At 49.1% G+C, this 23,405-nt stretch overlaps 1 protein-coding gene across 10 annotated transcripts in view; it reads right to left on the bottom strand.

Moving 5' to 3' along the window:
• Window positions 1-23,405, bottom strand: part of sli (slit guidance ligand) — a 567,521-nt gene that overhangs the window by 263,905 nt on the left and 280,211 nt on the right. For 7 of the 10 annotated variants that reach the window (XM_089578241.1, XM_089578242.1, XM_089578237.1 and 4 more), the window contains 2 exons: window positions 9,552-9,623; window positions 9,034-9,200 (listed from right to left, as the gene is read on the bottom strand). In XM_089578241.1, the coding sequence (XP_089434367.1) occupies window positions 9,034-9,200; window positions 9,552-9,623 (239 nt within the window). The other 3 variants (XM_089578247.1, XM_089578246.1, XM_089578245.1) reach the window with 3 other exon arrangements.

Genomic DNA, 23,405 nt, shown 5'->3' with positions numbered 1-23,405 from the left:
AGCTTTTCGCGATAAATTTATTATTCGTTTTCATTGTAATCTGAGCAGGAAGATGTAAAAAGCAAGCTGTTTGCGATATTACAACTATATACTTAATCCTTAAAATGATTACAGCACAGCCCCAAGAGAACACAGGCAACCGCTTCTCAAAGGAGACCCTCCAGCCAGTGGCGTCAGACGACTAAGGGCCTATCCTCTTGCATCTGCCGGCCCACTGCGATGTTAGCGTAGGAGGTGCGGGGGTATTAACCGCCAGACCATGACAATCAGCCGGCAACATTCGCTGGAGAGTCTGCCTGGCGGCCATTTGCCGCTGCAGCATTCTTGAGCTGTATCCGACTGTAAGCAATATCCCGACAGGCTGCGCAGAAAAATGCAGTAGCCACTAACTTAACATTTATATCTACTATTATGAACTGCTTCCTCGCCGAGGCCAATATAAAAGCGCTGTTAAATACATTGTCCAAAATTAAATTTACCACTTTCTTCTCAAAATAATGAAAAAAAGTTGGTAGCGTCTTGAGGTGTCTTTAAAAGGGGAGTTGGTACCTCAAAACCGAAGCAGTGATATCCCACAGATAGGATCCCTGCCATACATCATTCATGCACACGGCAGAATTCAAAGAACACCAAAAAGAAGTCGCCTTTAGCTGTTGTAATAAAAGTGCGATTAGTATATTTCGTGAAAATGTTTATTGATCCTAATATAATTTCTAGGTCTCGAAGCGAGCCCAGGTTAGAACCCTAAGTTTCAACCTCTGTCACCATATTTCCAACAACGCTACGAGTCACTAACTTGAGAGCACCACAGATGGGCGCTACAGCAACAACCTGACCTTCGAACAAGAGGCCATCTGCTTCAAGAGTCATAATTTTGTGTTTTGCCCGACGATATGTACTAAGCTGAAGAGCTTCAAAATCTTTCTGTGTAGAGCTCTATCAAACCTTTTTACATCAGCATTAAGAAAATAAACTCAAACGCTTATATCCGTGAATACTTTTGGATGCCGGCTGTTTGAATGCCGCGCGGCTCTTGCGAAGAAACAAGAATAGCCAAAATTCAAATGAACTAGCTCTCGTTGCCTATTCTATCATGATCACACACGCAAATAAACTCTTTAAATACTACCACACGTCTGACTATTTGCAAAGCTTCTCCACGACAAGCCTACTATGAACACCAAGGAGTACTTTTTGTAGCTGCGACAATTATCATCGTAATAACTTTATTTAAAACTCCCGTTCGATCATACACTACGTTCAAACTCTCATATGTGTTGTTTTATAAGGCATGTCACCCGATAAAGAGACAAGCATCAAAAGGACGCAAATTCATCGCTTCGAACCATTTCTACAGCGTAATTAGCTACCGGAAGCCATCTTTTATACGTGACACAGTAACACGTATCAGATAAAAAGGCCTCAGGAAGCTTCTTGATCAATGCTATGCCAGATCATTACACACCATGTTAAACAGCATATATTAAAGTACCTAAAACCGGGTAGCATTTTAGAAATCTATCTTTGTTACGGCTCTATACAGTTTTACAATCTGCAAAAATGGTCAAAATGTGGCCCCCTCCCGAAGGCAGCATCGTATAATATTCAAACGCGCTGGGAAGCTCGTGTATTAATAGCACAGAACTCTAACTTCGCCACATTCCTCAGCTAAGTGTATAATATACTAATCCCCAAGCATTTTTGTAGGTGCTTTTGTTCACGTTTTACGAATTTTATTGTACCCCTTCCCATTCAGTTAAGCGCCCTGTCGCCACCACTGCCGGCAGATGGCGCAAGCAGTACATGTGCCGGAAAGCTGGGCATCGTTAAATTTTAGGCGATGCCGACCACCCTACGCAGGGTGGTCTTACGCAGATTTCTTGTTTTCAATTTCCAGAGAGCAAATTCGCAAGCTATAGCGAATGAAACTAGTTATTGATGTAGTTTTCACAGCAGTGACCTGAAATAGACGGTTGCCTAATTCGCAGAACGCACATACCGACTGTTGCAGAAATAAATGAGCGCAGTAGAATGCTTTTCTCAGCTAAACGGATGGATTGTTCGAGCTGAAATCGAGCACTAAAATTGCCAATTGGCCGGCAGCATTGTTTCATGCTACATTTGTTTGGGTTACTTGCCTGAATCAATAGAAAAAAGTTTCATATTCGCATCGTCTGCGGCGACAGCGAATGAAATCACGTCGTTCTGTCAGCGATCGCACCGGTGGCGCAATCTCGTTTGTCGACCGTGGAGATTCGGCAGAGGGGGAGGGGGGGATGTTTGAACACTCTCCTCCACCGAAGAATTGAAATTTAGTGGAGTTTTTCCCAAACTGCGTTCATTGTGATCATCGATAAAGCAGTTGAAAAAGCGTCCCCAAAACCGGGCCCCCTGCCTTGCCGAATCTCCACGGCCAACAAACGAGAGGGCGCCACCGGTGCGATCGCTGACAGAGCGGCTTAATTTCCTTCGTCGACGCAGCAGACGATGTGAATATCCGACTTCTTCTCAGCGAAGCAGGTAAGTACCCTAAACAAACGTGGTACAAAACAATTTTGCCGACCAAATGTCATTTCTGTGCGAAATTTTAGGTCGAACAATGCGCCCATTTAGCTGGGAGAAGCATTCTAGGGCAGTGGTTATGGTGCTCGGCTAATGACCCGAAATACGCGGGTTTGATCCCGGCCACGGCGGTCGCATTTCAGTGAAGGCGAAATTCTAGAGGCCCGATAGCTTGCGTTTCATGTCAGTGCACGTTAAAGAACTCCAGGAGGTCGAAATTTCCTGAGCCCTCCACTACGGCGTCCCTCCTAGCCTGAGTCGCTTTGGGATGTTAAGCCCCCATAAACCGCATTCTAGGGCAGGCGTTTACTTGCGCAAAACGTTGTACAATGAACGAGATGCGCCGCTGCTATAGGCGAGATGGCCTTGTCTGCCGAGCAGTGCCAATGCGGCCGAGAGCAGCAAATGGGGTCGCTTGTGGACAGCAAATTAGGCCATTGTAAAAACTCCAAATAGATGCCAAACATGCATAAGGATAAGGCGATTGAAAATCAAGTATTAGCCACATTGGAGATAGCTTGCGTTTCATGTCAAGGCGAACTAGCAACAGCTCTCTGTACGCATGGCTAGGTAATAAGTTATCATCATCATAAACTGCCTGACTACGCCCACTGCAGCACAAAGGCCGCTGCCGTCTCTCTCCAATTAACCCTCTCCTGTGGCAGCTCCAGTCGCCGTAACCCTCAAACTTCTTAATCTCATCGCCCACCTAGCTTCCTGCCGCCCCCTGCTATGCTTGCCTTCTCTTGGAATGCAGTCCGTTACCCTTAAGGACCACCGGTTATCCTGCCTTCACATTAAATGCATGTCCTGCACGAGCCCACTTCTTCCTTTTGATTTCGAATAGGATGGGTCATCAACTTACGTTTGTTCCCTCACCCACTCTACCCTCTTCCTGTCGCCAAGCACGTACAGGTGGGCGAGTTGGTTCGACATTCTTGTCCCTTCAGTTTCCTTTCCATAGTTCGCAGTGTGGTCCTCAATTTAAGTTGAACCTTTTCATTAGCCTCCACGTTTCCGCCCCATAGGTGAGTACGGGTAAGATAGAGCTCTTATATATATACAGGGTGTCCCAGCTAACTTGGACCAAGATTTATAAAAAAATTAAGCGCTCTTCGGAACTGAAATCGCGTGCATGTTGTTAGTGTTTATATAAAGTTACAGTACCATTTTTTTGGCTCGTCCTATTTGAATAATTACTCGAGGTAAAAAAATTTACATTTTAAATATAGCTTGAAACGTTCAGGCGTCAATAGGAAAGTTGTGGAGCTCCAAAAATATTGTCCAACCCAGGCACTTCAAACGAGATAGACTTAACGTGGCCGTTTTTATTCGAGAAAAACTAAAGCCTGCGGAGTTTGAAAAATACCACGTGACCGCGCGCTCCGTGCGCCCTAAAATGCGCCGCGATTACAGCGCTCTCATCCGTGCACTGTAAAAAGCATCACTCTCTTCGCACCTTTCGTGCTGCCCAAGACAGGGCTTCGCGTTGTGCTTGGTTCTAAGATAAGCGCCCGTGGGTTCGGGTGGCAATTGAAAGAGAGCGCGGATCCTGTTTTTTAGCGTAATCCACACGGTGTTATCAGGCTTGCTATATGCGTCTTTGCTTGTTGGGATCTTGCTCCCAAATTGAAACTCACGAGTTTGTCATCGTTCCTCCGCATGCGTTCTGCTAACGTGAGAGTGCTATTATTGCCGCAGAAACGGGAGCCGTGATTTGTTTCAACTGCCGCCCGAACCCACTGGCGCTTATCTTGCAACCAAGCACAACGCGAAGTTCTCTCTTGGGCAGCACGAAAGGCGCGAAGCGGGTGATGTTCTTTACAATGCACGGTTGAGAGCGCTGCAAACGCGGCGCATTTGGGCGCACGGAGCGCGCTGTCACGTGGTATTGTTCAAACTCCGCTGGCTTTCGTTTTTCTGGAATAAAAACGGCCACGCTAAATGTATCTCGTTGGAAGTGCCTGGGTTGGACAATATTTTTGGAGCTCCACAACTTTCCTATTGACGCCTGAACGTTTCAAGCTATATTTAAAAAGTTAATTTTTTTACCTCGACTAATTATTCAAACAGGACAAGCAAAAAAATGGTACTGTAACTTTAGATAAACCCTACCAACATCCATGCGGTTTCAGTTCTGAAGAACGCTTAGTTTTTTTTTAAATCTTGGTCTAAGTTAGCTGGGACACCCTGTATACCCGCCGCGGTGGCTCGGTGGTTACGGTGCTCGGCTGCTGACCCGAAAGTTGCGGGATCGATCCCGGCCGCGGCGGCCTAATTTCGATGAAGGCGGAATTCTATACGCCCGTGTGCTGTGCGATGTCAGTACTCGTTAAAGAACCCCAGGTGGTCGAAATTTCCGGAGCTCTCCACTACGGCGTCCCTCATGGCCTGAGTCGCTTCGGGACGTTAAACCCTAATAAACCAAACAACTGTTATATATGCAAACCAATACGCTGCCGCAAAACTGCTGCCGTCCACATGGGCTTAATCCTGAGAGGAGCCTCACTTTGGCGCGACAAACGCTGAATCGTGAAGTGCTATCTTCGACCACTAATTGTGCGAATGCACGAGCTATTGCGCAAAAGAAGCGGTAATCCCTGCCTAGACTACCCCACTACAGGAATGTGTTTCCGCTTCCGAAGCCGTTCGTGCTCTTGCTTCTGTTCTGTGTTCAAATATCTCGCATGACGCTTCCTTAGGCGATCGTACTGTCGCTCCACGGTGAAGGTCTTTTCCGAAGGCGATCGCATACTCAGCAATTGGCAGCAGTACTCGTGGAAGGTTCTAGCGATGTCGCCGGCTTTTTTTTAGTTCATCGAGACAGCGTGTGAACAGGGCGCCCGTGGCTTTGCCAAGCTGTCGACTGTGAGAGCTACTTCTGCTGGCCTCCCGCGTCACGTGCTATATATATGGCGTTACTATTATTATTAGCATTAAATCTTCAGAGGCGAGCTAAAATGGTCGTTCAATCTCCAGCGCCTGGTTATTCGGTCTGAACGCAGCAGACATGCACGGGACGCCCTCTTGTGCAGAAAGAAGGCGTCGTATGAGCCCCTCCCTCTTCGGCGTGAAATCACAGGGCTTGATCTCATTAACCGCGCCGTCGTGAAAATCGATCGACGCGTATATGTTCGCGTTTCGAAGGCATTCCCAAATTTCTAATGTCTCCATGGAGCTACGTCGACTGGAATCTACCTCAAAAATTCGTGTAGCGGCAGAAGGTGGCAGTCGAAATACACTCGGTTGGAAGGCATTCGAAATGCCCATGTTGCAAGGGTATATTTCTAATTGCCCCGGATCACAATGCTTTTTTGTAGTTAACATGTACTGAGATGCGCAAATAAAAGTCAGAAAATGAACTTGGAGTAATTACACTTGCGACAAAACTGTATTCTTTCGCTTTTTATGCGACAACATACAGGGTGTCCACGCTAACTTAAGCCAAGGTTTAAAAAATAAAATATTTGAGGTAGGCCAGGGAAACCATGCATACATCTACCAAACGGCTTGCGCATCAGGCATTTTTTGTTGTAGTTACATAAATAGCAATTAAGATAATTTTTATAAATGCGTAAATATTGTCTTTGACATCAAATGTCAATAGCAAAGTTGGAGAGCACCTTCAGAAACCCCCATTCCATAGATTTGCGATAAAGAATGCCTCACGTGCATCTTTTTTCCGAGCTCCAAAGAAAGCCCGCGAAATACAAAAAAATCACGTGACTAGCGCATTCGCGCGCCACGATTGTGCTGCTCTCAACCGTGGCTTGAGTGAACGAAATCAGCTGCTGGCAGGGCGCGACGACCTCATTGCTCCGGCAGGCCGATATGTCAACAGTGGTTGCGGCGCCCGCGCCAGCCAGTCTGCGAGCGTGACGGTGCAAGTTGCACCGAACGCGCCGGGCAAATGCTTATCTTCTTTTGCCTCTCAGTGGGCAATAAAACTCCTCGCATTTGTTTGACACGTTTGGCCATTTCATAGCTCACAATGTCCGGCGCGTTCGCTGCGACTTGCACAGTCACGCTTGCAGACTGGCTCGCGGGGGTGCCGCAACCACCGTTGACATATCGGCCTGCCGGAGCAATGAGGTGGCCTCGCCTTGCTAGCAGCTGATTTCGTTCACTGAAGCCACGGTTGAGAGCAGCACAATCGTGGCGCCCGAATGCGCTAGTCACGTGATTTTTTTTTGTATTTCGCGGGCTTTCTTTGGTGCTCGGAAAAAAGATACACGTGAGGCTTTCTTTATCGCAAATCAATGGATTGGGTGTTTCTGAAGGTGCTCTCCAACTTTGCTATTCACATTTGCTGTCTAAAGTCAATATTTATGCATTTAGAAAAATTATTTTAATTGCTAATTGATTAATTTCAAAACAAAAAATTGCCTGTGATGCGCAAGTCGGTTGGTAGATGTATGTAAGTGGTTTCCCTGGCCTACCTCAAATATTTCATTTTTCAACCATTGGCTAAAGTTAGCGTGGACACCCTGTATAAATTTCACAAGGTGCCACAAAATACATCGCCAGTGCCATCGTTTCTAAACGACACCTTTTTTGGGTGTGTCACAGCGCGCACCGAAAGAGCCATTCGTTCAGGGAACTTGGCCCTGTGGTACAAGACGCCAGCGTACCGCGCTGGAGGCTCCTACAGACTGCCGCTGAGGATGCGGTGTGTGTCTGCAACGTCGTAATTGTAGGTGATAAATTAAAACCCGGCGTAGTAGCTCCGTTGAAATCAACGACATCGTGAACTAGCACTTGCGAGAAACCATAACTTTTGAACCTCGTTTAAACGGACTTTTCTGCACCTATGCAGCACTTAGAAGTGCTGCTTTGAAGGAGAAAACTTGCACACAAAGAGCGGCAAAATTTACCCGCTACGTGCACACCAGAATTAAAAGCCGAAACCAACATGCGAGCAGCAGAAATCAAAATTCAAAGCCGCGTGACGAAGCTTGGTACGTGGTGAGAGAGAAACCAAAACTGGTCCGCACAGAATAAGCCCATGTGTGCGCAAAACGGCTAGCGGTACTTGCCGCTGCTGGTCGTGGATGCATCGTGTGAAACCGCTAAGGGAGCGCTGGGCCAGAATTCATTGTCTTACTGAGATGGGGAAGAAACAGCGGTGACTAAACCGCGCACCACTGGTTGCAACGACAACACATGCGCTGAAGGCGCGAGCCGACAAACGTCTCACGCCATAGGCTTCTCAGCCTATGCCATCAGAAATGCGTTACCTGGTCGACCATGACGTCTTGGAGCAGTCTAGAGCTGGCGGCGACCGAAACTGCCAGCATAAAATCGTTGGAAATTAATAATTCACATTATTTTCGCAGCGCTCTGGGTATCCAAGCTCATTTTCATGAATACAATGGCATCTTTCAGGACAAAAAAAATGCCGCCACCGTCTGCAAGACGTTGAAGTAACGAGCGTTAGCTGTTCTGTAGCGCCGTCTATCGTCCATGTGATGTATTGCCACGTGATTAGGCTACTTTTCCATACCTGACGGCGAGCGGGCGCCTACCGCTTTCAGGTCGGATATTTTTGACCAATTTGGACCGAAAGTTTTTCGACTCTATTTGCAGGGCCATTTTTCCTTACGCCTCAAGGCGGTAGGTCCCGGTCGCCATGAGGTAATGAAAGTGAGAGCTGCCAAGTGCTGACGACGTGGCCGCTATGTTAAGCCTAACCATAAGTAAATATTAACCTAATAATACAGAATATTGATGTCTAAAATGTCCTACTCATCGAGCCCGTTACGAGTACCCATTAGTTACATCATGACGTTATCGGTTAGTTAATTATAAGCAGTTAAATATAAGCATAACCATAACTAAATATTAGATTCATTAGTCCATTTTGGTGTCTAACCTATTCTACTCATATAGAGAATTCCAAATATCTAATTCGTTTTACGATGCCTCATTAACTACTGAGTTCACGGCGATTAAACATAGTCATGTGACTAGATATATATGACGTCACATAATCAGTGACGTCACCAATCACCAATTCGATACACTAATGACGTCACCAATCAATCACCAATTGGGTTGCTATATCGATTTACTATGGAGGCCGCCATCTTGAATTTCTCGTACTTAGAAAATTTCACGCCGAAGGGACGTGGTTGCAGGCCCCAGGAAATCGAGAAACGCGATGAATAAGAGCTAACGCTCTTAAAAAAAACCGGACACCCAAAGACTTCATGTGTTCTTCACGTCCATGTTTCTATTGCGCAATCCTATGCGTAGCGTTGTCCAGCGTGTTCAGTGGAAACCCCGAGGTGCAGCGAGATTTCAAATAAGCTAGCAGTTGGCCTTTTAATCCGTACTTTTTTCCGCCGGATTCACCACGCACTCTGGGCTGCCCTCGTGGTAATGCGACCTTCAACGACAGCTCTGGGGGGTGATCATAGAGAGGGAGTATGTGTACCATGGCGTGATACGGAATAAACGGGAAACGCCTACCCATTTCGCAGACCATGTCGTTCTCGTGCAGCTCGGCGACTGCCTTTCCCTTGAGCGCCGTCGGCGCCTGGCAGCGGGTAAAGAGGCCGAGACGCGGGTGGCGGCGCAGCCACGAGGCCAGCCACGACAGCCGGCAGTCGCACGACAGCGGGTTCTCCGACAGCCGCCTGCGGTGCACACACAGTCGAAAGTGGACACTGCGTTTCAAACACTACGAAAAAGAAGCCGCAGCGGGAAGAGCCGTCACGCACCACCTCGTCCGTCTCCACCTAATTGCCCTGCGCCATGACAAGCAGTCACGCGCCAACCATAAAGCTCCTCGGTTCCTCCATATGGCCTCTCATCTTCTCTGGCTCCACTCTACATGGTTGGCAGGCTTTGGTGAATGCCTAAGGCGAGGAATATCCTGCGTGTCTTAGACCCTCGTCACTGCTATCCTCCAAGAGGTGGCAAGCAAAAACAACCTACCGCGAATCCATTTGGAGAAGAGGAGTGCACGAATATGGAACGCAACTCACACAACGCGCAGCTTCTTCATGTTCTCGAACAGGTCCTTGCCCAGGGACGTCAGGTTGTTCCGGTTCAGGGTCCTGAAACAGAGAGAGGGGTTTCCAAGTGTCTGGTGCGCGCTGCTCAGAACAGTCTACCTTGATGTCGCGTCTAGGTGTATTTCGAAAGGGCAGCACGTCCCGCCCACGGAAGGCACTCAGCAGAATTGCCCACGGGCAGCCTGACAAAGCGCTCGCAATCCCTCTAACGTTCTCTTTCAGCTCCAGAAATTGAGGCAAAAATGGAATGCAAACCGCAGTGAAGGTAAAACCTAACGCTTTTTCAACGCACTGTGCGAGCCAGAAGAAAAAAAAAAGTAACCCTGCTGTAGCCCCGAGCGGGATACGAACCATACAAGCTGGTTTGCTCTCTGACGCACCGGACGGTCTTAATTTCCGGACTTCTAGAAACAACTCTTACGGAAAAAAATTGGCTGTGGTTTAGCTGTGGTTAAACCTGCAGTGACGCGATAACTCCAGTTGGCCTAGTGGAACTCGCTCATTCGAATTTCAGTCAGTCTTTCGCCCCTCCGTTTCGCTCGGCGTTCCTTCTAATCTTCGTCCCTGGACGTGGGTTCACTCTCCCCCCTCTGCACTCCTCCCCCACTCAGTTTCGCCGGCGCGCCGCGCCACCGGCACCTGCTCCGCACCCCGTGACCAACCAAGAGACTAGCCACGGCACCGCCACGGTAGCCACGGCGCCGCCGCGCTGAAGGCGGCTCGATATGTTAGCGTAATGTAGGCGCGCGGCGCGCACACCAGCTGCGAGCTATGACGTCACTCAGCGCATGCGCACATCTGGCGGAGCGATGGTTCCACGGCTCAGCGCGCAGCCACGCTGACCTCGCGAAGCGGCTGGCGTAGAGTAGCTACAGCTGCAAAAAAACAGAGGACGCTCAAGCTTCGCCTTTACGAGAGGAGCGCGACAGCGTTTTGCAGCGCTACCAGAGAGTCCACGGAACGCCATCGCCCGTTCGGCGCGACGCCTCACCCGTTGAACAAATCATTGGGAGTAACTAGGAGGCCTCTCAAAATATCTGCAGTTGCAACACACCCGCTGCTGCACGCTCGTAGACGGCTGCGGCTACATCACACCTGTTCATAAACGAACGAGACTACTCCGACGCTGTATATCCCCAGTCGCAACACAGACGCTGCTGCAAACTAGCACTCGTAAACGGCTGCGGTTCCATCACACCTGTTCAGACACGAACGACACTACTCCGACGGAGGATATGCGCAGTTGCAACACAACCGCTGCTGCACACGGGCACTCGTAGACCGCTGCGGTCCCATCAAACCTGTTCAGAAACGAACAACACTACTCCGACGCAGCATTTGCGCAGTTGTAAAACAACCGCTGCTGCACACTACCACTCCTAGATGGCAGCGGTTCTATCACACCTGTTCAGATACGAACGACACTACTCCGACGCAGGATATGCGCAGTTGCAACACAACCGCTGCTGCACACGGGCACTCGTGGAGAGCTGCGGTTCCATCACACCCGTTCAGAAATGAACGACACTACTCCGACGCAACTTGCGACACTTACCCTGCTCAACACTAGCACTCATAGACGGCTGCGGCTCCATCAGAACTCTTCAGAAATGAACGCCACTACTCCGACGCAGTATATGCGAAGTTGCAACACACCCGCTGCTGCACGCTCGTAGACGGCTGCGGCTACATCACACCTGTTCATAAACGAACGAGACTACTCCGACGCTGTATATCCGCAGTCGCAACACAGACGCTGCTGCAAACTAGCACTCGTAAACGGCTGCGGTTCCATCACACCTGTTCAGAAACGAACGACACTACTCCGACGCAACTTGCAACACTGACTCTGCTCCACTCTAGCACTCGTAGACGGCTGCAGTTCCATCACACCTGTTCAGAAACGAACGACACTACTCCGACGTAACTTGCAACACTGACCCTGCTCCACGCTAGCCCTCGTTGACGGCTGCGGTTCCATCACACTTGTTCAGAAACGAACGACACTACTCCGATCCAAATTGCAACATTGACCCTGCTCCACGCTAGCACTCATGGACGGCTGCGGCTCCATCACACCTCTTCAGAAATGAACGACACTACCCGCAAGCAGAAAAGTCGCCTACGCGCGCGCCGTCTGCTGGGCCAGCGCCGTGCATGGCGAAGGGGGGGGGGGGGGGGGGGTTTCAGTGGGTGTCACATGATGGCGCTACGACTGCACGAAGCGCAGTACAGAGGAAATTTTCCTAAGAACGCATGGCACTCGCTGAATTCCGACATCTGTAATTTACATGCTCATAATTATTCATGTACCATCGAGGACAAAATTTTGCGGGACGTCGGAGCGGCGTTTTCAAGCTGCCTCTGCGCCACTACGCGGCGCAGTGGCCGCGTCGAGGCTGTGATGGCCGATGATTAAGCGCATGCGCGTCCTATATTCCTCCGCTTGCGTGTCTGATAGCTCGTTTCGCGTGAGTAACTGGTTTTTCTGAGCTTGGCCGCGGGCGGCCGCTTTTCGCTGCTTCCGCTCGTCAGCCGCCACATGGCCGCCGTAGCCGGCGCGCTGCCCGGCGACAGCGATGACGGTGCGCATTCACGGCGCCCGTCGGATTAATGTAACTTTTTTTTTTAAGGAGAGGCTGTCTGAGCCGCAAGTCAACGAGAGGGCTCAGACCTGTATAGTGACAATCGACGGACCCTTGCCTTGTTACGCGAACAATATTGAGAACGTGTCCTGCCCTGCGTCCTTGGCGGACTATTGTGGGTTAAATGCTTTCTATTTCAGCGGGACAGAGGTCCTGCGCACACTTCGCAGAGAGTGAGGGTTGCTCTTGGAAGTCGTGGTGTGCGGCAGCTAGCACGGTCACCAGAAGGCCAGACGGACACCATAGAAAATGCATGGGGCTTAATAAAAGCTTACCATTTGGGGTCGCGCTTTGGGAATGCCAACCAACGCGAATAATTAACAGGCGGCCATCAAGACAGTAGGAAAGGCTTCGTGCTTTACAGGTATTTATACAAATAGATGCTGCGGCGTTTCATAAGCGTGACTTCTGCGATGGACTCCTGGATTGCGGTTTTGTTTAAGTCCACTTTTTTTTCTTTTGTGGCAATAAATTTGTTGTGAAAGAATTCCCACCTTTGCACTTTACAGGGGCAGAATATTTATGAAGTGGTCACGATGCACGCTCGCCGCTAAGGTGCGTCAGAAAGTGGTTCTAACACGCAGCAGAACAAACCCGTCCTCCAACGTAGGCACGAAGTTACAAACGATTCTTTAAGTGAAGGAAAAAACAGCGCTTTATTTCTCTCCATAAGAAAAAAGTTACATTAATGCGACGGGCGCCGTGAATGCGCACCGTCACCGCTGTCACCGGGAAGCGCGCCGAGTACGGCGGCCATGTGGCGGCTGACGAGCGCAAGCGGCGAAAAGCGGCCGCCCGCGGCCAAGCTCAGAAAAACCAGCTACTCACGCGAAACGAGCTATCATACAGGCAAGCGGAAGAATATAGGACACGCATGCGCCTAATCATCGGCAATCACAGCCTCGACGCGGCCACTGCGCCGCCTAGTGGCGCAGAGGCAGCTTGAAAACGCCGCTCCGACGTCCCGCAAAATTTTGTCCCCGATGGTACACCTCAGTACAGATATCGAAGATTCGTTTCTAAGAAACCCGTGCATTCACTAGACGCGCCTTTATCCATGTTCAAACGGCGGACCGTCGTCTCTAAAGCTTGATAAACCAAAGTGGTTCTGGGTACGTCATTGGGGTATAAAACCCAACTTTTTTGGTGGCATCAGGCGGGACTGCAAAGATTTACAGAAATAGGTTGTTCCCGTGCATCAGTATCGTAATAGTGGGCCTCACTGGGATTCTTGGATCTCGTTAGTTAGGCGACAAACCTTGGATGGGCAGGGAGCTGTCTCTATTTGCACGAGCCCAAGTTCGCAATATCTTCTTGGTTTCGAAGCTTGTCATGCAGGTGTTGCATTGTGCAAGGAGAAATGTAGAGGCAATTCATAGAATTTTTTCGCCTTTTGTGAAATGCTCTCAATGGGAGCGTATGCGTCGAGACAATTCGTTGAGCCGTTAGCAGTCGATGTCAGCCAGAATACTCTATAATGGAAAAAAGGACACGCTACAGCACAGGCGAAGACTTTTTTCTTGTTCGTCATGTTCGCAAACAGCTAGTTGCCCATGCGCGGTCGATAACAAATAAATTAACCTTGCATCTCAAAACACTACACATCGGTCCAAAACGTTACATTTTCGACAAGACATCGCAAACCGTAAAAGAAGTGCAGTAGCAATCATCTCGGCAACAAATTTCGGCAAAGCGTTTGAAACATTCACCGCAACCCGCTTTTTCCTTTTCAGCGATCTTCACGAATGTTCACAGTTTTATTTCAAAGCGGGACATCGTTTCTAATCGCGTTTCATCGTCTTCCAGTAACTTACTAGTCTTGACTGAACGTGGCTCAACACCGACTATATCTCAAAGCGAAGTCCTCGCTGACTTGCCAAATTCCTGTGTTTATCGCAATAACCGCAAAGATAGGAGGGGAGGAGGCATACTTATTGCAACCAGGCAAGAACTTTCATGCACGGCCATCAACCTTTCATCAGACATCGAAATATTGTGGGTCCGATTCCACTCTTCACCACAGTGAGTTGTCGTTAGTGTTTGCTATAAACCCCCTCATAACAGTCCAAATTTTCCGCACAAACTTAATCATGGATTAAATGAAATCAAAATAAGCAACCTGACGCCGGCATTTTTGTCTTGTGTGACTTCAATTTTCCTAGCACTGATTGGTAAAAGCTAACCACTACAGGTAGAAATGAAGCTAATGAATTTCTTAAAGTCTGCCTTAATTATGATCTGGCACAAGTAATATTCGAACCAATGCGTGTAACAGAAGACAGCTCTAACACCTTTGATCTGATATTAAGAGATCATCCAGAATGTGTTCATTCCATCACGTATCATCCAGGTGTTAGAGATCACAAAATGCATGCATGCCTCACCATTAAAACGTTTCCCCGCGAAACCAATAGACAAACCATTCGATTACATGATCAGGGAAACTATGCTGCTATTAATAACGAACTTCGCGCCTTCCTAGCCCTTGAGGAACCCAACTTTCATGAAAGAATGATTCATGAAAACAGGTTATTATTCAAAAGGAAAATTGAAGAATTGGTAGACAGGTTTATTCCAAAAGTAATCATGCGAAACAGCCCGCTAAACTCATGGTTCAACAGTTGTCAAAAACGTCTGGAAAACAAAAAGAAACGCCTCTTCCGCTAAGCGAAATTGCATCCCAGCGAGAACGCTTGGAATCAATGCTATGTGGCAGAAAAAGCGTACCTAAAAAAAAAACTCATGAAACCAAGCGTTTTTTTTTCAGTCTGATTTGCCTAAAATGCTCACAACTCACCCCCGTAAATTCTGGCAAGTCATCAACCCACAGCACACGCGTCACATTTCTCTTGCCGGTGCATCAGGTGAACCCATCTCAGATACAGAATCTATTTCATGAGGCCTTTTCATCCTTGTTTACGAAAGAATCTAGCATGAAGGCACCTGCCTTCAGAACCGACGTCTATTATGGAACCTGTGCGTCCGCCAATACTCTCCGACAGGTATCTTGTCATTAATAGGAAAAATGAAGCTGTTATCCTCTGCCGGCATCGAGAACATCAACACTAAAATACTAAAAAACACAAAGATACATTTGTGCCTTTCTTGTCGTAGTTATTCACGCAGTCACTCCTCACTCGCCAACTGTCCAAAAATTGTAGACATGGGAAGTCGTTCCAGTCTACTAATCAGGTGACAAAAATTCGCCCTTAAATTACCGCCCCACACCCTTAACCACCGTACGCAGCAAGATCATGGAGCACGCCATATATACCCATTGTGGGGTTTAAACTGGGGAGATAAACACGTTCTCCCCGTTTAACCGCGGCTGACCCAGTTCAAAACCGCCCGGACCCCACCCCGTGGTTGCGAGCGCTACCGAGTGCATGGCGACCACGGCGGGCCTTGCTCTGCGGGAACCAAGGAACGACACACTGGTTGACACAAACAAGGCATTTATTGCTATAACAACGATAACGCCAGCTAGCAACAAAATACACTGAGGAATTGAGGACGACCGACTCACCAGCACGGTTACGAGCGAACGTTCGCCCGCGCTAGGGCAAAGTGAAAGCTCCGAGGTCGGACGGGACGGGGTGGCGGGAGCGTGTTCCGACCACGAGGCGCCCGCGGCGAAGAGCGGAGCGGCGCTCGACACGTCCGTGCGCTTTCCCGGTCCCAAGAAGACACCCGTCTCTCCCCCGTGCGCGCAGCAAAACACCATCCGTGGCGCTGGTGTCGCTGCGACGCGAGCGCCCTCCCCTGTTAGTTAAAGTAACACAACTCAGAAGGGTGCATGGCGGGGAACCTAACCACAGTTGGGGATACATTGCAATAAAGCGAACCACAGGGGACGAGGGCGTCACCACACCATATCATGGCCTTCCTTGACTTTAGCAACTTTTTTCACCCGACACAGCATGGATTTCGCCGCAGCTATTCCTGCAAGACACAACCGGCAACTTTCTTAAATGATCTGCCCATCAACCTTGATTCTAATCAACAAACCGACGTCATATTTTTAGATTTCGCTAAAGCCTTCGATAAAGTGCCTCATAAACGCTTACTGACAAAACTTTCCAGATTAAATTTGCACCCCTACATAATGCAATGAATTGAAGCCTTCCAATCTAATCGCTCCCAATTTGTTTCTGTTAACAATAAGAACTTTCTTCCAGTAACGTTAGGTGTTCCTCAGGGATCTGTACTCGCCCTGCTACATTTCCTAATATACTTTAGTGAGTTGCCATCACAAGTCACCTCTAATATACGCATGTCTGCTCACGACTGTCTAATTTATCCTGCAGTTACTAAACCCGCTAACCAAGCACCTCTTCAGAGTGGTGTTAATGGTGTCCAGAACTAGTGTAACCAATGGCTAATGGAACTTAACCCTCATAAGTGAAAGCTTTTATCTGTCCACCGCAGTCGTAATCCTTTTATTCGTTCCTCCGTAATCTCTGACGTGTCTATAGAACCAGTTCAGTCCTACAAGTATTTGGGCGTAACACCTTCTAGTGATCTTTCGTGGAGTTTGCATGTAACTAACACAATATCATCAGCCAACAGAACGTTAGGATTCTTAAAACGTCATCTTCACCACGCTCCTCAACATGTTAAGTTACTAGCCTATAAATCGTTCGTAAGGTCAAAGTTGGAATTCGCATCACCACTTTTGAATCGTCATCAAGCTTATCTCATTAATTCTATTGAGTCCTTCAAAACCGCGTGGCCAGGTTTATTCAGGCAACCTATGCTTTGACATTAGCGTTTCCGCCTTAAAAACGGCATCCGGTTTACCGTCCTCATTCCATCGTCGCACTTATCTTTATTTCATAAATTCTTCAACAGTCTCATGCGCACCGCTCCTTATATTCTTCCTCCCCCAGCACGCATGTCACTCCGTCATCATTTTCATGTGGCCCGCCCACTCTCGCGCACTGTCACCTTTGGCAATTCCTTTTTTCCCCGCACACCTGCAGACTGGATCGGCCTTCCAAGCGACATTGTCACCATCACCTGCTCGTCCAAGTTCAATGAAAATGTTAAAAAAAATTATGTACAATTGTAAGAATTCTTCCTTTATTAGTTCCCACCCCTTATGTAATACCCCAGGCATGGGGCCTTTAAGGAAATGAAATGAGAGAGATACCGAATTCCTCTTGATACAAATGCACTGGCTGTAGCGCTGAACCTTCCCTGCTGCCATGAAAAGCGCGCTTGATTTGAGAAACAAAAATTCAGGGGGCACTTTGACTGTCTAAAGTGCGTAGAGGCGAAAGCGTTTTCCGCACCACTTTCGCTGCTTCTGTGCCACTGGTGGCGTCACATATAATTGAATAGTAATTTTAAGTGATGACAAATCACTAATTAATGGTTAATTACTGATTAATGCCTGATTACTAATTAACTTCTAATTTACGACGCTTAAGCTTCGCCTTTAGGAGTGGAACGCGACAGCGAGTTGTAGCGCTGCCAGGGAGTCCACGGAACGCCACCACCCTTTCAGCGCGATGCCTTGCCCTTTGAACGCAACGCTTTTTGAGGAAAGGAAATGGCGCAGTAATTCTCTGTCATCTCGGTGTATACCTGAACTGCACCGCAGAGAAAGGGAGGAAGTGGGAGTGAAAGAAGACACAGAGTGCCCGTAATGAAGAAAATGAAAATTATATTTGAGGAAAGGCAATTACGCAGTAACTGTCTCACATATCTCGGTGAACACCCGTCAAAATTCAGGGGGGGGGGGGCACTTTTTTGACCTAAAGTGTGGTCACTGATGTGTGGTTAAGATGTTAAGCTTCGCCTCTAAGAGTGGAACGCGACAGCATCTTGCAACGCTGCCAGGAAGTCCATAGTACGCCTTTGCCCATTCGGTTCGACGCCTCGCTCGTCGGTAAATTGGTTTTTGAGGAAAGGAAATGTATCTGTCTCTCATATCTCGGTGGACACCTAAACCTCGCCGGAAGGGAAGGGAGGAGGATGGGAGTGAGCGAAGACACCGTATTCACTAGACGCGCCTTTGTTAATTCCAAACCATCGAGCTGGCATGGCGGAGTGGATAGCATGCTCGTCTCGCACGCCGAAGACCGGGGTTCGATTCTCGAGCTCGACCAATTTCCCACTCGGTTTTATTTACTTATATGGCCTGACTAGAGAAGTTAATTAGGCTAATGAAGCAATTAATTAAGCTCAGTCCCGCTTACTTGGAGCATCACTATACGATCCCTTCAATTGGTTGCATGGTGACTAGCCAAAGTACAATAGACCCTTTAGAAAATTCAGCGCCATCTGGTGTGTGGTGCGCAAACCGCGGTACCTCCGCCATTACTTGGGCATACGCCTGCCGGTATGCGCTCGGGCCAGATCGAAAAGTACGGCGCCCGGCGAAGCCACAACAAGCTTAATTTTCTTGTTTCTGTGTCCTAGCCATGTTCCTTGACATTGGCTCTCTGCACCAAGCTATAGTCGCGATGCCGGCATGCTGCTTTGTGCCTTTCTACAGCCAGCGCGGCGAAGAGACGCGCACGGAAACAAGCTGCGTTTCCAGAGCACGAAGCGCACGGAGTAGCTGCACGCTTCTTTCTTCTCGTCCGTGACCTGCTCGCTTTCACATTAAAATAAATTATATAAGTATTGAAAGAGCAGCGAAAAGTTCCTTCTACCGTGTAGCCGCTCTGCTGTATAGTGAGCACAAAAATAAAGGTGCCACCTTCGGCGCACTCGAGGACATGCATTACGATGCTGGCGACTGTTTCGGCGCGTCACAAAATCAAAACGTAGCTCAAACGCGCTTGTTTTGGATTTTCAAGCATCCACGTCCATTCGTAGAGAGTTCCGTGTGCGCGAAAAAGAGCACGACGATGCGGCGCGGCGAGGAGCGCCGTCGTTCTCTCCGTTGCGAGCATGCAGCAAACGACGGCGACATAGGCGGAGTGCAGCAGCAGCAGCTTTGTGTTTTCGTTCGGTCAGGGCCTATGCACTCTGGCTAAGGAAGGAGGCACATGTCCCGCAACACGCTCCGGTCGCCGCTTCCGAACTGCCACACCACAGCAAGCAGGGACGCACGCAGCGGCATGCGTCTGCCCAAGCTCCGCCCACAACCGGTGTCGCACTTCGCCGCAGCGCAGCAGTGCCTGAGCGCTGCTTGGCTTGGTGTACAAATATTGCAAGAAAAAACGGCATCGCCTTGATATCAGAAAGACTGCCAGCTATGCTCGAGCGGCGACAAAGCATGCCAGCTGATGTTGCGAGCTTTCGGCAACGGCACCGCTCGCGGGCGCTCCGGGCGAAGAGCTCTGCGGCTGCCTGTCTGCCGTGGTCGTCGCTAGGCCTGTAGGCTGCTTCGCATCGAAGCGGCAGGGGCCGGCGCTTCGGAGGTCGCCTGCGCTATGATTGAAGGCCTATTCTTCACTCCGCTTTGCTGTCAACAGCATCATCTCACAATAAAATAATAGTATGGTCAATTTCTACGGCGCCTTCAGCTGCGGAGCTAGCGGGAGCCAGTCGAGCCGGACCCCGGCGTCGGGCCAGCGGCAGCTGCGAGGCGGTTCTCGCAACAAATTCGCTCGTACCACAGTTGTCACTTTTACCAGCAACTCGGTATTGACCAATGACCCAGAAAAATGATATATTTTCTCATTTCCCTATCCTAGGGTTTATTATTTACGCCGAGAACACTCATTAGCTCTTTTTGATGACGCCGGCAGACGGGATCCAGGCTGGCCGCCCGGCAGGCTCGGCTTACGTCACGTTCGCACAAGAAAATACAAAACAGCCATGCTACCAGGAAGGATGCTTGCTAGATTCTAGCAACGACAGCATGCCTGTGCTAGAGTGGAGCTTTCGGCAACGACACCGCCTGCGGCAACGCCGGGCGACGAACTGCGCGCTGGTCCCCGACTGCCCTAGTCGTCGCTAGGCCTAGATGGTGAACAACTACAACGCGACTGATTTCGCACCGACGGCTAGCGCACCGGCACTGCTGATCGAGCGCCCGTATCCGGATCCACACGCATTTCGCCCTGCAGTGCGCCTGCTCGTAGTCGAGTCCGGTCCAAGTGTTGTTAGCCCTCCTTTATCGACAGTAGATTCGACCAGCAGGGTGACACGGCAACGCGCACTGTCGACGGATCGCAGTGATACCGGCTTGTAGCTTCGCTGAGAGGTGCGGCCGGACAATAGGAGTCCAAAAGCCTTTCCGAAAATCCGCCCGGGATGACAGTCAGGTCCCTCGACCACTGCAAATTTTCCGCCATCGCTTTCACAAACGCAACCAGACATGCCCCAAGGTGGAAACTAGTGCAAAGGCTGTGCAGAGCGCTATAGCTGCGCGTCTTCCAGCCAAAGGTACCCAAAATATGGCGCCCGGCGCCGACGAAAGCTGCTGATGATGATGCCTGCCGAGTTGCCAGACTGAATTTTCTAAAGGGTCTATTGGCCCCGTTTGAAATTCGCACACTGTGACGTCACGGCCATTTCGACCAATTGAAAAGCGTGACATTTCTGTCGACAACTGCTGCTTACAACGATGAGACATTAAAGGCTTTCGCCTTAAAAGGTGCACGGGCTCGATACGCATGCTCTGGTTGCTTCTGACACTTGACTAGCTTGCTCTCAAATCTGGATAAACAGTTTTCTCGCTGACCAAGCTCTTTCGGCTTGCCACAAGCGTTTTCAGAACAGTTTCTAACTTTGTAGCCTTGAATTGCATCTGTCCTTCACGATAATACAGTGAAATTATCCACTTTGTGAGAAGACTTCCATCGCAGCGGAATTCGATTGCAGGCATATCGAGAAAAATAAAACATTCGCACCTCAGATTTTATGCATTACATCACAAAGACGATTAACCTGCATAACATGCTAACGCGATTGCACGATACTAGAGGAAAACAGTCCGTGGCAACCTGCCACAACTACACAGTCAAAAGAGGTTTCCACAAAATATAATTGAACGTGAAAAGCAGGCAGTGATGGGCGTATATGGCGCTTTGAGTGCACTTGCAGTTCGCCACGAACGACCGAGGTTTGCAGCGCACTGAGTGCCTGAGGCTAATGAACGCGCTTCTTCGGTACTTTAAGGTTATTCGTAAATTCGAATCTATGAAGCTTCTTGGTCAAGCGCGCAAAGTAGTTCTGCGCTAGCATTTGAAATGGTGAGGTAATCGCAGATTAAAATCGGGACGATGCTCAGGTTTCTGCTGACTGCGTTGGAGAAGCGCGGGGAAAACTCGCGGTGACGTCATTGCTGCCGAAATTTCAGATCTCCGCTGCGTTCGTCTACATGCTGCCGTGCGTCTTCGGATGCCATCAAACAATCCTTCGTGAGCTGTACCTTGGACAGCAATCGTTTTCATCCTTGAAACAATCGCTTCTTCGCTGCAAACTCAGCGTCACCATACGTGACGTCATCATTGCGTCCTCTGCCTGTCGTTTTGCACTGCCGACGCCCCTTTTGTTGGCGATATTACTCCATTTCAGCTCCTAGCGCAAAAAGATCTCTCACGCTTTACCTGCAAGTTTCACTCAGTCGGCTAGTTTAAACTCACCGAATTCTAAAACCTCTTCAGTTGCCCTTTAAGCAACACAGAGAGAGAGAGAGACTCTTTAATGAAGAGCAGAGAATTTAGCCGGCGTTTAAAAATCGCTGGCATGCTACTGTGCGTAGGGAGAGCAACACAGCTGTAGGCAGGCTAGCCATTCTAATATTTGCATTCTATGCATATTGTTACGACCCATCTTGAGACCCGCGATGAAACGGTGGTGGATTCAACAGTATCGGCAATTTCGACGGGTCGTTTCACCCCCAAAATGACCCCACGGCTCGGTGCCAACGACCTTCTAGAAGGACCGACGACCGGGGAAAAACGGGTGCCCCTCGTCTGAAAAAAACCCGGAACGAATCAGAGGAAGCCGGCGAAGCTGCGGCTGCGACGTCATCAGGCCACACCTGTGTTCGATGGACGCGAGCTGACAACAGTATGGTTGCCTCGCAGTGCGACACAGATGCGACTTACGCTCCTCCTCGCCAGTTCCCACGTGTGGGCTCTCAACAGGTGTCTTCGTTGGCTGTGACGAGTGGTGCCGATCTTTTGTGTCACGATGAATTGCCGCCTGGTGAAAGGGCGGAGCCTTGGGCTATTTAACCTGCGCCCAAAGTGAGCACGAACGCTCTGGACCCTGGGTAAAAGGCTCATCCAGTCGTTCGACGTTATGAACTCTTAAATTTTGATTCCTTGCTCTTCTTTTGTAAATTTATGTAAATAAGTGTCTTAGTTTCTTCCCATTAAACCTGCTTGTTTTCGAAATCCCAACCTTCGAAGCTTCAGACTTTCCTCAGCCCGACGACTCAACACGCTACCAAATGGAGCCCGGGTTCGAGCTTTCCTGTGCGCCACAACAACTGGTGATCAGCGGTGGGATCTGAAGCTACAAGCGGCAACAACGGTCGGCCAGCGAGAGGGCAGCTGTCTCAGGATATGATCACATGTGTGGGTGAGTGCTTGGCTTTTCCTCTGATGTGGACCAGCTTCTAAAAGAGGGTTAAATTTTAGAACTGGTAGAGACCTGTGCTTAAATGCTAGAGGGTTGGTATTTTTGGCATAGTGGTTTTGGAAATAGCCCAGACTCAGAGCTATCATGGACCTGCAGAAGCTGCAGAAGCCGGACCTGTTGCAGTTGTGTGAGGAATTGGGGATATAGACAAGGGGTTTGGCACGAAAAGCCGTGATAATTCAGGCCATTACTGATTTGGGGGCAGATGATGAGGAGCTCATTGAAGCATGGAGCCTCATCGAACAAAAAAAAAAAGAGCGGGACGAAGAGCAGCTCAGACATAAGAAAGAGCAGGAGAATGAAGCAAAAAAATGGAGCGGCAGATTGAGCTCCGTAAGTTAGAAATGGAGTTGAGCAAGAGGTCGGGCAATTGTCCCCAGCAAGTGGTACCTCTTCTCAGCAAGGAGACTGGGTTCAAGATGTCTAAGCACATGCAGCCATATGTGGTATCAAGGGATATCGGTCTGTATCTTGCAAATTTTGAACGAGCCTGCGAGAACCTTGCCTACAGTCCAGAAACTTGGTCTCAAAGGTTACTGACGGTTCTGCCCTGCGAGGCAGCGGAGGTTGTCGCGCGGCTCAGCAAGGAGGACGCGGACAACTACGAGGTCAAGGCTTGCCTTCT

This window comes from Amblyomma mixtum, chromosome 3 (genome assembly GCF_055824585.1).
Source record: "Amblyomma mixtum isolate Tamu chromosome 3, ASM5582458v1, whole genome shotgun sequence".
In the NCBI taxonomy this organism is placed as follows: domain Eukaryota; kingdom Metazoa; phylum Arthropoda; class Arachnida; order Ixodida; family Ixodidae; genus Amblyomma; species Amblyomma mixtum.
This window is presented reverse-complemented; position numbering and strand designations above follow the sequence as displayed.